Here is a 14,506-nt window from a genome sequence, read left to right as displayed (position 1 = left end):
TACGTCACTTCCTCTGCTCCCATTAGGCAAGTGGACCTTGCTGTCGTAAACTAGCGGTTGACGTTAGATATTACTGATACTCGTCCAGAGCTGAAGGCTGTTTCGGACAGGTGACAGCGTCTCTGGTTCTGTTGGAGACTGGCTGGTTTTGCACACCCGTTTTTCGAATTTCTAGTCAGTTTTCCTGCCCCCCTATTTTGTGCCCGTACGGCGGCCGAAGAGGCTCGTGCGCGGCGGAAGTACCGGGCGGGTGGGTGTGCGCGCCCAGCCCTGAGGTGCACGTGGCGCCGGTGAGTGGCGGGTAGTCCGAGAATGCTGGACCCTGAACCCAGCAGAGGGAGGGAGGGGATGTGGCTGAAGAACTTGCTGCTTGCTGGGGGAGGAGGTACTCACCGGGGGCGACGGGGCTGGTGCGTGGTCTGCTGGCGCTCACAGGGCTACGGGGAGGTGACATCCTTTCGGCTGGTCACGGGCTGCCCAGCCGTGGCTGAGGTGGCGGGTTGCTTATTATTGTTGTTTCTCTATAGCTTCTGACCGAAGCCTAGAGGGGTTAGTTGGTGTACCCAGAGGCCATAGCAACCGAAAAGCATGCACTGTTTTTCTCTCTAGGTAGGAGCAAGCATGTCTTTTCGAGGCGGGGGTCGTGGAGGCTTTAATCGAGGTGGCGGCTTCGGTCGCGGCGGCAGCGGCAACAACCACTTCCGAGGTGGAGGCGGCGGTAATTTCAGAGGCGGCGGCGGCAGAGGAGGATTTGGACGTGGGGGCGGCCGCGGAGGCTTTAACAAAGGCCAAGACCAAGGACCTCCGGAACAAGTCGTGTGTATGTCGGCTTCTGAGTTTGGGCTGCTTGGGAGCGGAGGGGGAGGGGGGGCAGAGTTTGTGGATTTGTGTTATTAGGAAGTTTGACAAGGAGTTGGGTGCTGAAAGATAGATCTAGCAGCTCGCTCTTGTCATACCGAGGCTGCTGCTTGGTTGAGGAGTCAAGTCTATGGCAAGGCTGTAAACTGACTTAAATTGACTTTCCTTCAGAAAGCTGAAGGAAACACAGACCGCATCGTGGAGTTGGAACTTGAGCTTGGGCGGAAAGGGAGACATTTACTTTTTAGGGCAGCACCTGTAGCATATGGAAGTTCCCAGGCCAGGGATCTAATCAAAGCTGCAGCTGCCAGCCTACACTGTGTTGTCTGAGCCATGTCTGCGACCTACACCACAGCTTGTGGCAACTTTGGATCCTTGACCCACTGAGCGAGGCCAGGGATGGAACCCGCATCCTCATGGATACTAGTCAGGATCTAACCCTCTAAGCCACAACGGGAAGTCCTGAAAGGGAGATATTAAGTAGGTAATATTGTGTGCTTACTCTTGCTGTTCTCATTTTATAGATAAGAAATCTGTGATTTAGAATTAAGTTTCTTTGCTAAGGTCATAGTGACAAGTGATCAGTAAGTGATATATTTAAAATACATAACTACGTTTTCTGACTGCAAAGCCCATGCTTCCAATTGCAATAAGTAAGAGAAGTGAGGAAAATATTTTGCTTGGAAGGGAACCTACGAGGGGGAAATCAAGAAAAAGATCTAGTCAGAGTAGTTTTAGAGTAATTTTCAGTGAGGTAGGATGAAGTCATGGAAAGTGAAACAGATTTGGCAGTGGAAACCTACACCAAAGAAAAGAAAGGATGAATAGAGTGTAACATAAAGAGTAGGTTGGATCAGAATTCCTGCTATGGCCCAGTGGGTTAAGAATCTAGCTGCAGTGGCTTGGGTTGCTGCAGAGGTATGGATTCCATCCCCAGCCCGGTGCAGTGGGTCAAGGGATCTGGCAGCTGTGGCTCACATTCAGTCCCTGGCCCTGGGAACTTCCAGGTGCTACAGGTGTGGCCATTTAAAAAAAAGCAAAAACAAAAAAAGAGTAGCTTTGATCAGTATGGAAGATGGTTTGAAGAGGGCTGTGGCTAGAGTCAAAGGTTCTAGCCCACAATGGTCCATTCATGATACATTGAGAGGATGGTGGAAGTGAGAAAGAAAAAGAAGGGTTAGATAGGAGAGGCATTTCGGTAGAAACAAACTCAGTAGAACTTGGCTAAATACTAGTAATAAAGGTTTCCAGGTTTTGAGCTTGAGTGATAGGGATAGAGGGTTGATTTTGCAGGAATATGATGAGTATTTTAGTTTGAGATGACCATAAGTTAGATATAAAGGTAGTCGTTTTGAGATTCTAGACTTCCCTGGTAAAGATTGAAGAGCCATTGGTGAAGAGGTGGTAGTACGAAATTATGAAAGGGATGGAAAAAAAAACAGCAACAAAGACTGATTTAGAGATGGTGGAGAAGAGACAAAATGGAGCATAGTGTTTAATTAAATAGTGATGGTTATTTTAATAAAATAACCGCCAACTATAGGTTGAGTGGTCTCAATGTGCCAGGCATTTTCTAAGCACTTCGAATTTTTTTATTGCAGTTAATCCTCACACTACTGTATGTTAGATGTCAGTACAGTTACTAGCCCTACATTAAAGATGAGGACTCTAAAGCAGAGAGAAGGTGAGAACCTTACCCAAGGTCACATAGATAATGTATCTTGGAGTTGATATACCAACCTAGGAAGGCTTTTTTTTTTTGCTTCGGAAAGCAGCTATGATGAAATCCTAGGTTGCCAAGAAGAAAGTTTCCAGAAGAGGTTGATCAATATTATTTGAAATTGTTTTATGTGTATATGTGTGTGTGTGTGTGTGTGTGTGTGTGTGTGTATTTATTTATTTATTTATTTTTTGTCTTTTGAGTTTTTAGGGCTGCACCCGTGGCATATGGAGATTCCCAGGCTAAGGGTCGAATGGGAACTGTAGCTGCTGCCTCAGCCACAGCCACAGCCACTTGGGATCTGATCTGTGTCTGCAGCCTACACCACAGCTCATGGCAATGCTGGATCCTTAACCCACTGAGCAAGGCCAGGGATCGTACCTGTGTCCTCATGGATACTAGTCGAGTTCATTAACACTGAGCCACAATGGGAACTCCTGAAATTGCTTTATATTTTATATTTTAACACTTTCTTGTCTTATTTCAGTATTAGGAGAGTTCCTGCATCCCTGTGAAGATGACATAGTTTGCAAATGTACCACAGATGAAAATAAGGTGCCTTATTTCAATGCTCCAGTTTATTTAGAAAACAAAGAACAAATTGGAAAAGTGGATGAAATATTTGGACAACTTAGAGATTTTGTATCCTTTTTTTAATTGGAAGATGTATCCATTTCATTGAAAGGTTACTATTTGTTTTTTCTGGAGTTAAGTATTAAGTTAAACTTGGAGCTTCATTAAATTGGATGGAGTATTGCCAAGATTGGGCCATTAAGGGAGAATCAAGAGAGAAGAATGTATTTCCACATATATTTTAAAGGTAGGTCTTATTAAGTGTGACTTCCTTTTTGAAAGGTTTTAGAAATGATTGCCATTTGGATTAAGTGCCACAAGACTGAGGTACTTTGCTTTGGATATGATGTTGCCACTGCAATAGTATGGTGGAATTAGAAGTTTTAAAGCTAAAAACTTAATTTCCATATATTCTGACTTTGTTGTTTTTAAGATTATACATGAATTCAAAAGGTTATCTTTTTGGACTTTGATGATTCCTTAATAAAATTAATAGTATTTTTCAGTTAAATTGTCAGAAAACATGAAGGCCTCTTCCTTTAAAAAACTACAGAAGGTGAGTCAAGCTTGGGATCCTTGATTTTATAAACAAATGACCAAGTTTTAGGGCCTTAGTTTTTATTTAGGGCACTTGAGACTCCCACCATGTATCACTAGTAAAGCTTTTAAATTGACATGTTTTGTACTTTAGATGTTGAATTTACTGATCTTTAAAAGTAATTTATTTGATACAGAGTTTCAGAAAGTAATCCTTGCTTATATTAGCAAATTCTTTTAACTCCCAAAGTGTGTGTTTTAGTTTGTGTAAAACTTTTTTTTAAATTCAAGTGCAATTAGTTTACAATGTTGTGTTAGTTTCTGGTTAGTTTCCAGCACTTTGTTACACATGTATGTACATGTTCTTTTTCATTTTCTTTTCCCTTAGGGCTTATTACAGAGTATTGAATATAGTACCCTCTGCTACACAGTAGGACCTTGTTGTTTATCTATTTTATATACAGTAGTTTGAATCTGCTAAGCCCACATTCCTAATTTATCTCTCCCCTACCCCTCTCCCCTTTGGTAACCATAAGTTTGTGTGTTTTTTTGTTTTTTTTTTTTTTTTTTTTTGCTATTTCTTGGGCCGCTCCCGAGGCATATGGAGGTTCCCAGGCTAGGGGTTGAATTGGAGCTGCAGTCCCCGGCCTACGCCAGAGCCACAGCAACACGGGATCTGAGCCACGTCTGCAACCTACACCACAGCTCACGGCAACGCCGGATCTTTAACCCACTGAGCAAGGGCAGGGACCGAACCCGCAACCTCATGGTTCCTAGTTGGATTCGTTAACCACTGCGCCATGATGGGAACTCCGGTAACCATAAGTTTTCTATGAGTCTGTTTCTGTTTTGTAAATAAGCTAATTTGTGTCATATTTTAGAGCCCATGTGTAAGTGATACCATGTGAAACTTTCTATCTTACTTCACTTAGTATGATAATCTCTAGGCCCATCCATGTTGCTGCAAATGGCATTATTTCATTCTTTTTCGTGGCTGAGTAGTATTCTATTGTATATGTGTACCACATCTTTATCCATTCATCTGTTGACAGACATTTAGGTTACTTCCATGTCTTGGCTATTGTAAATAGTACTGCTGCGAACATTGGGGTGCATGTATCTTTTTGAATTAGAGTTTTCTTTGGATATATGCCCAGGAGTGGGTTTACTGGATCATATGACAACTCTATTTTTAATTTTTAAAGAACCTCCATATTGTTTTCCGTAGTGGTTGTAAAAGTTTACATTCCTACAACAGTGTAGGAGGATTCCCTTTTCTCTACATCCTCTCTAGCATTTGTTATTCATTTAGTTTATGTAGAATTCTTATTGAAAGGCTTGTATTCTAAGTATAACATTAACTTAGCTTGTATTATTTGGGTGAAGTCAGATATTAAGTGATTTTATACATATTTCAATAGAATTATGATATATGCTGTAAAGGAGAAATACAGGTTGCTATGAGAATGTTAGTAGTAAGATGAAATTTAGTGTATTGCTTTCTGAGAATGTGAGTTTAGACTTGAAAGTTGACTTGCGAATGACTCCTAAACCTCGTTGCACGTCAGAATTATCTGGGGGAGCTTTTTTTTTTGCTGCACCCATGGCATGTGAATGTTCCTGGGCCAGGGATTGAACCTGAACCACTGCAGTGACAACGGCAGATTCTTAACCCACTGCACCACGTGGTGACTCCCTGGAGGAACTTTTAAGAAGATGCATTTCTAGGTACCACGCCTGGAAATTCGACCCGGTAGGTCTTAGGTAGGGATGATGATTAGTTTTTAAAAGGAAAGCTCCTGGATGATTTTGAAGAAGTTAGGCTAGCACTTGGGAACAGCCGTGTTGGTCAAAGAGGAGGAGTAGGGAAAACAGTGTGAGCAGTCTCAGACAGTAAGGCACTTTACGAATCTGAAAAAGGCACAGGTATAACTTGGATATAGAACGTTTAGGAGGAGTGGGGAAAATTGTGAATTAATGACTAGAGAGGTAGGCAGGGGCTGGATTACTTATGGTCTTCAGGTTATGGGGAAGAATCTAATAAAACTTTAGTTTTAATTTTGTTTAACTTATCAGCATATATATGGTTAAATTGATTAAAAGAGCACTGGAAAAATAAAAGCCCTCTGGAAAGAGGTCAGTACTGTATGTGAAGGAGCCAGATCAGAGGGTGTTAACTTTAGTCCTAGAAGAGATATTTTGGACTAAGGTAGTGACAGTGGAAATGGAGAAAAGTGGGTAAATTAATGAGAGATAAAGGAAGTAGAACTGATTAGCCTTGGTGATTGATTAGCTGTTGAAATTGAAGTGAAAAATAGCACCATCTTCCAGATGTCTGATTTCAGCATTGTTGTGGATAGTGTCACCATTCACTGAAGTGCACAACCCTGAAGAAGGGTTGGGGAAGATAATGCCCTTGGCTTTGGACATAATGAGTTTGAATCATTTGTGAGATATTCACATTGTTGGGAGCTCAAAGGAAGAGTCTGGACTAGAGATAGATTTGGGAAATTGTCATTGTACAGATGGAATGTGATACAGCCTAGGAAGAAAGTGAGAGGAAGAGAGCTTTGGGGCACCTCCTAAATTTATGTCTGTTAGTAGACACCAAGAAGTAATTGCCAGTAAAGGAGGAGGCAAACCAGCAGAGTTTCATAAAAAGTGATATTGGAGTTCCTGTCATGGCTCAGTGGAAGTAAATCTGACTAGTATCCATGAGGAAGCGGGTTTGATCCCTGGCCTCGCTCAGTGGGCTAAGGATCTGGCGTTGCCGTGAGCTGTGGTGAAGGTTGCAGACACGGCTTGGATCCCGTGTTGCTGTGGCTCTAACATAGGCCGGTGGCTACAGCTCCAATTTGACCCCTAACTTGGGAACCTCCATATCTTGGGTGTGGCCCTAAAAAGCCAAAAAAAAACCCCCAAAGAAGTAATACCACTAGTCCGGAGAACAGAATGTTTCCAGGAAGCACTCAGCAGGCAAAATGCTACTGACGAAGCGTTTATTGGATTTAGCAACTTGGAGGTCTACAGATCATGGAGCTAATAAAGTGTTTGGCCCAGAAGCCAGGTTGGAATAGGAGATGAAATGGGATCGTTGCCTTATTGCTAACACGTAGCTACTGACTGTGTACCCACTGGGAAATTGCACTGCTGCCAGTGGACTTGAGAGCCAGACCTCTCATTTTGTCTGTAATAGCCACTTAGATTTGATGTGAATGCCTGCCTCTTCTCACAGCACTGTTGTGTTTGTTATTTAGTGTTTTTTTTTTGTTTTGTTTTTTTTTTAAATCATACATTCTATTTCTCTCATTTTAAGATTCACTGTTCAGGTTCAGGCCCTCCTTATCCAGACTAGGCTACTATTATAGTCTCTAGACCAATACTGTCCAATCAAATTTTCCGTGATGGTGGAAATTCCTGCCCAGTATAGTAGCCATTAGCCATTTGTAACTATTGAGTACCTGAAATGTGACAGTGTGACTCAGGAACTGAACTTTTAGTCATTGATTAATTTAAATCTAAATGGTCACATGTAGCTAGTGGCTGCCATATTGAACAATGCTGAGCTAGACAACAATATTTTATTTTTGTCTTCTTAGGACTGCACATGTGGCATGTGCAGGTTCCCAGGCTAGGGGTCAAATCGGAGCTGTAGCCACTGACCTACACCACAGCCACAGCAATGCAGAATTCTAGCCTCGTCTGTGATCTACACCACAGCTCATGGCAAAACCAGATACGTAACCCACTGAGCAAGGCCAAGGATTGAACCTGAATCCTCATGGGTGCTAGTTGGGTTGGTTAACCACTGAGGCATGATGGGAACTCCTAGACAACTATTTTTGAGGACCAGATTTGTGAAGAGAAAAAGAATAAAGTGATTTCTAAAGAGGGATTCAGGACATCTGTTATAAGTAATACATTATAGTTTTTGAAGTTCCAAGTGTGTTTTGTATAAAATTGTGAAATACACCCCATTATATTTCATTATTGTGAAAAATAGCCTTTTTAATCCCAAATGTACGGTGGGTTACTTTCTATATATCATGCATTAATTGATATATTCAGTAGATAGTTATTGATTTGATCTTTTATTGAAGTCCTGAAATAGCTAGTATGTTAGTGCTTTATTTTGATTTTTAATGCTAAATTTTTAATAGTTTCACTTTTTTTTTGTTTTTTTGTTTTTTTTAGGCCCTCGCCTGAGGCATATGGAAGTTCCCAGTCTAGGGGTTGAATCAGAGTTCCATCTGTCAGCTTACACCACAGCCTCAGCAACGCAGGATACAAGCCGTGTCTTTGACCTATGCCACAGCTCACGGTAATGCTGGATCCTTAACACACTGAGTGGGGCCATGGATCAAACCCACATCCTCATGGATACTAGTTGGTTTCATTGCTGTTGAGCCACAACAGAAACTCCAAGTTTCACTTTTCTTAATGACAGTTCTGTTGAGTGATAATGTAGTTAATTTTTGGAAGGTATTATCTGCTTCTAAAGAGAAATGAGATTGAATTGGTCTTATTTTTTATTTATATGGATGTAATGCTTATTGTATGCCAAATTTGAGTACTCATTATACATTATTCTTTTGATCTTCACAAGGAATGTGTGAGGTAGGTACGTTATTATCTTCATCTTAGAGATCAAAAGACGGAGGCACAAAGAAATTAAATCCTTGTCCAGGGCTACTTACTTAGTAGTAAGTAGTGGGGTTGAGGTATGAATCCTGGCAGTTTTGAGTCTAGCGTGTAGGCTCTTGATATTTATACTATACCATTTTCCAGCTTATCACACTAATTGTTTCTGTTACACTTCCAGTTTTATATAGACCCATATAAGCTACTGCCATTGCAGAGGTTTCTACCTCGACCTCCAGGTGAGAAGGGACCTCCAAGAGGCGGTGGCAGGGGAGGTCGAGGAGGAGGAAGAGGCGGAGGTGGCAGAGGTGGTAGAGGCGGTAAGTTATCTGTGGGGGGAAATTTCTAGTAAGATTTCAAAATTGCAGCCAACTTACGTACTACAATTCAGTTTTGTATGTAGGTAAGCCTCCCTTGTGTTTATTTATTTTTTAGTAAAGCTTTTTCCAAATCTTGGGTGGTTGCTATCATAGTAATGCTTAGTTTCTATAAAGTTTATCTTAACTGAATTTTAGTTTTTTAGTTAGCATTATTGAGTGGTGATTATATGTCAGGAGCTGGTTATGTGTTCTTTTAATATCCAAGTATATTCTTCTAATATTTAGCAAAACCTCGTGAAAGCAGGTAATATGCTTATTTTATGGATAAGGAAATGGAAGCTTACAAAAGTTAATTTGCCCTAATCAAACAATTGGTAGGTCAGAGGTAAAACTCCTCTCTTCTGATGTCATGTCAAAGACTATTACCAATAAATTAATTGCTTTGATTTCAGTATTTTGATATATGTATTTCCCCAAAGCTTTGGTGCCTTCTTATTGTGGGCAGCTGGATAATGAGCAGGGTTGGGGGCGAGGTGGGATGCAGCATTGACCTGAGTGTGATGAGTGACAGGATGATGGGCAGAGCCAACATGGTAAGGAAGGGAAGCTGCAGATTGAGGTTGGACAGCTTCTGATATTGGATCAGAACAGAGAGACTTATGTTTTCACTTTTGCTTCTCAACTAAATTATCATTTAGAAGTTTACCACTTGGGGTCTGGATAGCTTGGAGATAATCTGTAAGAGATACGAACATACATCTTTCTTTAATATTTTTGAAATACCCCTTTGAGAATTTGATGGAGATCCCCTCATTCCTATTTTGTATTCAGTCTCATATGTAATATTAAGAAAAATTCACGACTCTACTCTCTTAAGACCTTTTTTTATCTAAATTTTAGAAGTATATGTTTTTCCTCTGTTTATAATTTATTTTTTTGTATTTCATCATTCTTTACAAAGTTAGCAGCCAAAATAAATAAAAATTGAGACTGCAGTAGGAAGCCAGACATGCTGCATAATAGAAAATGCTTTTTTTCTTATTTCTGTTATTTTTTTATAGTTGATTTACAGTCTGCTGATTTCTGCTGTACAGCAAATTGACTTAGTTATACACATATATATATATTTTTTTTAATTCCTTCCCATTATGGTTTATTCCAGGAGATTGTGTATGGTTCCCCATGCTATATAGTAAGGCCTCCTTGTCTATCCATTATAAATGTAATAGTTTGCATTTATTAACCCCAAATTCCCAGTACATCCCTCTCTCTCACCCTGCTCCTTGGGCAACAGCAAGTCTGTTTTCTCTGTCTGCGAATCTGTTAGAAAAATGCTTTAAAATTTTTAAATTTCAAGGCTCATCAGCATATGAGCATCACCGTTGGTCTATCTGCAGCTCAGTTAACCTTAAACATTATATTTATGGTAGTATTCTCAGAGCCAAACTACCCAGTCTACTATACTTTAAAAGCCTTAGTTCAATCAAAAAAGTATTTACAATAAGGGAAAGTTATGGTAGTCATGCATTTAACAGTAGAGCCAAATGGACTTTAAAACAACAAGCCATTCTAACTTCTTAAAATAGAAAACTTGTTTAAAAAGTTGTAACCTAGGGTTTACCCTGCTATTGAATTAGGAAACTACTACAGTTTCTCCATTTTACCTTCTAAAAAATTTTGCAAGATAAAATATGTGAATCTCTATTGTTCTTTATAATTATAGGACTTATATTGATATGTATAGGGCTATCAGAGTATGAGTGGTTACAGTTATTTAATGAGTGTTTCCTTTACTTTTAGGTGGTTTTAGAGGTGGAAGAGGAGGTGGAGGTTTCAGAGGAGGAAGAGGGGGTGGTGGTTTCAGAGGTGAGTGAAAAAGGATAAATGACTAAATTTCTAGAAATGGTATTATCTTCCATTTTTTATTTTTGTTTGCCAATAAGAATACAGAACACCGTGATGTTCTTTGCTTTACCCTAATTTATAGCTTCATTTTTTTATATCACTTTTCCTTTTGAATTTTTCACCTATTTCCAGCTTATTTTGGTATATTATTACTTTGAAAAACAAAAGTTTTATTATAAGTGACAGTTAAAATCGGTAAAGCACATTTGCTAAACCTTACAAGAACTAATGCTTATTTTAAACTTGAGTTTTGGGTAGTAGTGTTATTAAAAATTGTTTTTCTATACCTTAATACTTTCATTTTCTCTTAATCAGGAAGAGGACATTAAGTATAACAGTTGGTAGAGAAACTTCACCAGTTGACTTCCACATTAACTTCCATGATCTACTTCTGTGGATCAGAAACGTGTTTCTTGAGCAAGTCTTGAAGAAGTGGTCATCTTATGACAGTGGAACTCAAATGTCAACGCCATGCGGAAACAAGTGCGACAGAACAGGCAATTTTGCTCTAAAAGAGTATGATCAGCTGTTTTAGTGTTTTGTACAAAGCTTGGAACTTTGTGGGTGTTTAATAAAGGGACAGCTTTCATTTGAAGAATATTTGAATTTTTAAAATAAAAGTTTTTTATTTCTTTCAGTTATTTAGAGCTCTGTTTATTAAACCAGGGCTATTTTTGAAGTGAAACGGGACAATCCAGTAGATTTCAGATAGAAAAGAATGATTCATTTACATGTATAACTGATCTTTAAAGAAGTGGCTAGTGGAGTAATACTTCAACATTATTAATAAATTAACACTCCCTTTCAAAATGTTTGCCTTTAGAATACGAGAACATTAGCACCTTTTTATTATATTTTCCGTTTTGTGTTTGTACATAAATCAGAGTAAAGCAGCTTCTCTAACTGCAATTAGAAATTTTTAGTATTGATATGAATCTTTTTAAGTTGGAACAGCTCAGTTCAAGTTGAAAACTAAAAGTTCAAGACATTTCTGACGAAATCTTTAATTTTTCTCATTCAACATAGATGTTGAAATTTTACTGAATTTTTTTTTTTTTTTTTTCCGGTCATTTTCTAGGGCCACTCCCGAGGCATATGGAGGTTCCCAGGCTAGGGGTCGAATCGGAGCTGTAGTCACCTGCCTACGCCAGAGCCACAGCAACACAGGATCTGAGCCTCGCCTGCGACCTACACCACAGCTCACAGCAACACCAGATCCTTAACCCACTGAGCAAGGCCAGGGATGGAACCCGCAACCCCATGGTTTCTAGTAGGATTGCTTAACAACTGAGCCATGACAGGAACTCCCTACTGAATGTTTTTTTAAGTGGTGACCCAAACCATTGCAATGACAAATGCTGGGTCTTTAGCCCCCTGTGCCACAAGGGGACTCTTTACTGAAAGTTTTTATTTTCCTTTTTTAAGATCTTAAGATCTCATTGACTATAAATAAATGCTTAATTTCCTGCTACATGTTCACATTCTTGGGTAGGGGCGTGCCAAATGAAATTGGTTTTGGTCCTCATTGCTATTACAGTATAAGACATAACCACGATAGTAAGTTAAAATACTGTGATACAGGATAATTTCTTCTGTCACTGATTTTCCTCTTATGTAATCATCCTCAGAAGGAATGACATTGTCATATCTGTTCTTAAGTTTTCTAGTGTGCTTTACCTTATACTTGGTTAACTCTTTTTTTTTTTTTTTTTTTTTTTGCTATTTTAGGGCCACACCTGTGGCATATGGAGGTTCCTAGGCTAGGCACTGAATCGGAGCTGTAGCTGCTGGCCTACACCACAGCTATAGCAACATGGGATCTGAGCCTAATCTGTGACCTACACCACAGCTCATAGCAATGCCGAATCCTTTACCCACTGAGTGAGGCCAGGGATCGAACCCTCATCTTTGTGGATCCTAGTCGGATTCGTTAACTGCTGAGCCACAATGGGAACTCCCAAAACTTCATTAACCCTTGGATGTTTGTTTGAGTAGCATATAGTATTGTCGAAGTCAGTATTTTGAGTTTAACTTTCTTTTTGATTAATAGAATTGCAGTAGGATTGATAAATATGAAAGCCATAAGTATATATGATGTACAAATATGTTGAAAATTACTTTCAGGAAGAAGCAGTTGTGCTTTTACAACTTGGGAAAGGAGGCTGTTTGATTTAGAATCCTTGGGTTGTAACTTTCAATGAGAGTTAGGGCCAAGGTTTTTACTTTTGGTCTGTAAAAGACATAGCCACCACTAGAGTGATGATGGTATTGTCCCAGGGGTAAATAATAGTGCAACATTCCAATGCTTTTTTTTAACATTTAAAAAAAAGTGTGAAATGGCTAGTATGGAAGTCATGTATATATAGGTTGTTAGACAAACCACTTGAGATTTCATCTTTTACCTTAGGATATTTTTTGGTCATTAGCCATCTTTAAACTTTTATTTCCATGTCTTATTTTTCTCTTTGGGTTTCCTTTGGGTATTTGGTTTTGAATCAAGTTTGTATGTTTAGGGAGCCTAACAATGCACTTGGTTGGAACTGTGATTTCACTGAGCTCCATTGTGAAAGATACTTTGATTATTCACATATTAAATCTTTTGAATCGTCAACTGAGTAGCATTTTGATTACTTGCATCATGTACTTGTTGCCATAGCAATGGAAAGGTTTAGTGGAATACAAGCGATATTTCCTGGTATCTCTGAAATTTGGGAAGAATTTTGAAAGGAAGATTGACTTTAGACCAATTAAAATTTATGAACTTGAAGAATCATGAGCTGTGTAAACTTGACATGCTTATATTTCTTAGTGTTCTTTAAAAAAATTTTTTTTTATTATGGAATGTTATGCTAATTTCTTCTGTACAGCAAAGTGACTTAGTTATACCTATGTGTACATTCTTTTTTGTATTCTTTTCCATCATGATCTATCCCAGGAGACTGGGTATAGTTCCCTGTGCTATGCAGTAGGACCTTGTTGTTGATTACTTCTTAGTGTTTTAAGCCTTGTCTCAATATAGCTTTTCTGCATCATCCATGGAGGAAGCATAAAAAGTATTTTGAATGGACCTACCATACTCATAACCGGTAAAACTTTTATTTACAGCAAATAGTAGGCCATCTTTGGAATTTTCTTTCAGTTTTTATAAATAGAAATAATAATTTTTGGAAAATTTAAATTGATGCTACAACTAGGCATAATCCATTACAGAAAAGGAAGGGACTCTGAACCAAAGCAGACTCAAATTTTGAGTGAATAGTGAATGCAGAAAGAAAGAAAGACTTAAAACCTAACAACCCATAGCTTTTTAAAAGGGAGAGTTAATGTTAGGTATTATGTTCATTGCTTTAGAGTCATTTTAAAAAATTTCGATATTGAAATACTAATGAGGTTCACTTTCCTACTCTTCAGAATATTACTTTACATTTATAAAAATTTGAGTACCAGTCGCTATAAGATCTGGGACAGATCACCCAACCTCGTTCAGCTTCTTCAGTTTATACAAGTATAGTGCTGAGAGAATTGAGACAGAAGGATTATCTTGGGTCCCTTCCTGTTATGCCAGTTCTAAGATTTATAAATTAAATTAAGTGGGTAAATATAGCCCTCTAGTGGTTCTGTTATATGATTACACCTAGCATTTCTCTTAAGTTACTGATTTTAGGAAATTCATAATTGAGATTTTAAAATGTTATGTGGAATAAAGAATATGAGACAAAAAGGTGGTAAGGATGTCTTATTCTAACAGTGTTCATGTTAGATTGTCACTTATGTAACCCAGCTATGGAGAACAAGATAATCCAGAATATTAGAATTGCCCGGTACTTTATAAGATAAATTGTTGAATGTAGATACTTTGCTGGTATGTGCTATGATTATTACCAAATAATTACTTGTGCATATCAAAATGTAGGGTCATAAGCTAAGGTGGATTGTGAAGCAGATCGTGCTA

General features: G+C 38.8%; 1 protein-coding gene across 3 annotated transcripts; it reads left to right on the top strand.

The window, feature by feature from the left end:
• On the top strand, nt 2–13,165 carry GAR1 (GAR1 ribonucleoprotein). Of its 3 annotated transcripts, none has more exons than XM_003129252.3 (7): nt 2–290; nt 610–820; nt 3,066–3,220; nt 3,648–3,707; nt 8,511–8,649; nt 10,450–10,515; nt 10,870–13,165. In XM_003129252.3, the coding sequence occupies exons 2-7, from the start codon at nt 622–624 to the stop codon at nt 10,881–10,883; spliced, it is 633 nt and encodes a 210-aa protein (XP_003129300.1). In that variant the 5' UTR covers nt 2–290; nt 610–621; the 3' UTR covers nt 10,884–13,165. The 3 variants fall into 3 exon arrangements, with proteins under 3 accessions (XP_003129300.1, XP_005656602.1, XP_003129301.1); XM_005656545.3 differs by having other exon boundaries at nt 167–290; nt 614–820; XM_003129253.4 differs by lacking the exon at nt 2–290 and adding an exon at nt 326–385.

The sequence above is a fragment of the Sus scrofa genome, chromosome 8 (genome assembly GCF_000003025.6).
Source record: "Sus scrofa isolate TJ Tabasco breed Duroc chromosome 8, Sscrofa11.1, whole genome shotgun sequence".
Lineage (NCBI taxonomy): Eukaryota > Metazoa > Chordata > Mammalia > Artiodactyla > Suidae > Sus > Sus scrofa.
The sequence above is the reverse complement of the archived record's forward strand: the minus strand, read 5'-3'. Positions and strand labels throughout refer to the sequence as shown.